Here is a 1,262-nt window from a genome sequence, read left to right as displayed (position 1 = left end):
GGAGTTTATTATATCATAAAAGGTATCAAATTTATTTTGGGTAGGAAATTCTTTCACAAGTTGGACAAAATTTTGGAGTTGCATTTTTAATTTGCAGTTGAATGTGTTATCTATGTTCGTATTAATTTTTGTTCTGTATGGTCTACTCTTTTTAGGGATTTGTAATTTTAAGTTCGCCCTGAGTATTCTATGGTTAGTATTGAAATTAATGCTTTTAATAACTCTGCAATTTTGGAATTGTTTACTTTGGTTCGTAAGGATGTAGTCAATTTCGTTCTTGTAGTTTCCACCAGGAGAAATCCATGTCCATCTATTATGTATGCGGTTCTTGTATAGAGTATTTAGTATTTTTAAGTTGTACTCGTAAGCGAGTTCGAGAAGTTTATTTCCATTTCGTGTTCGTTTCCCATAGCAATAGGGCCCTAGTACTAAGTTTTCACCTGGTCTTCTTTCTCCTATTTGTGCGTTGAAGTCTCCCATAATAATTATATTTTTGTGTGTGCTCTCCCTTATTGTGTTGTTAAGTTGTTCGTAGAATAAATCAATTTCTTTTTTGGTGGCTTGTTCTGTGGGCGAATAAACTTGTATTATTGACCAGCTTTGATTGTTAAATGTTAAAGTCAGTACCGCGATACGTTCGTTTATTCCTGTTATTTCATCTATATATTTTTTTATGTTTTTGTTTATTAGAAATCCTACTCCATACTTTCCTGGTGTTTCGCCTTTATGATATAAAATGAAATTTTCGTACTCCTCTATCTTGTCTCCCAGGCGACGCACTTCGCTGAGGCCGATAATGTCCCATTTGATATCTTTTAGTGCTAAAATAAGTTCTTTTAAGTTCTCCTCCGTTCGCAGCGACAGCGTATTAAGTGTGGCTATATACATGACAGAATTTCTCTCTACTTTAGGCAATGAAGATTGGTTGTGATTTTGTGGTAGAATTGGAAGGTTGTAGTCATCTTCCCCCACGGTGACTAGCCGGCTTGGGGTGCGTTTATTTATTTTTAGTAGGTTTATTTCATATTTATCTATGTTGATGTTGCTGTCAATGGCTTTTGTTGGTTTTTTGGTTCGTTGAGTGATGCTGGTTTAGATCTAGCTACATAGTTGTATAGATTATTAGTTTTATTTGCTTTTTTCGGTGCAGATGTATCTAGTCCTGTCGAAGATTTATTGGGAGAATCTATTTGGTCTCGTTTCCTTTTGATATAAGCTATTTTGCCGTTTTCTCTTTCTTGAATTAATTGGGGTATCAGTTT

General features: G+C 34.6%; 1 protein-coding gene across 1 annotated transcript; it reads right to left on the bottom strand.

Moving 5' to 3' along the window:
* Positions 1–245: 245 nt before the first annotated feature.
* LOC106127258 (craniofacial development protein 2-like) lies at positions 246–888 on the bottom strand (the record flags this gene model as incomplete). Its single annotated transcript, XM_013325343.1, has 1 exon — positions 246–888. A coding segment is annotated over exon 1 (643 nt), but the record flags the coding sequence as incomplete, so codon positions are not given.
* Positions 889–1,262: the final 374 nt, after the last annotated feature.

This window comes from Papilio xuthus, unplaced genomic scaffold, assembly GCF_000836235.2.
Source record: "Papilio xuthus unplaced genomic scaffold, Pxut_1.1 DF824854.1, whole genome shotgun sequence".
Taxonomy (NCBI): Eukaryota; Metazoa; Arthropoda; class Insecta; order Lepidoptera; family Papilionidae; genus Papilio; species Papilio xuthus.
Note: the sequence above shows the minus strand (reverse complement) of the source record. Positions and strands in the feature narration are given on the sequence as shown.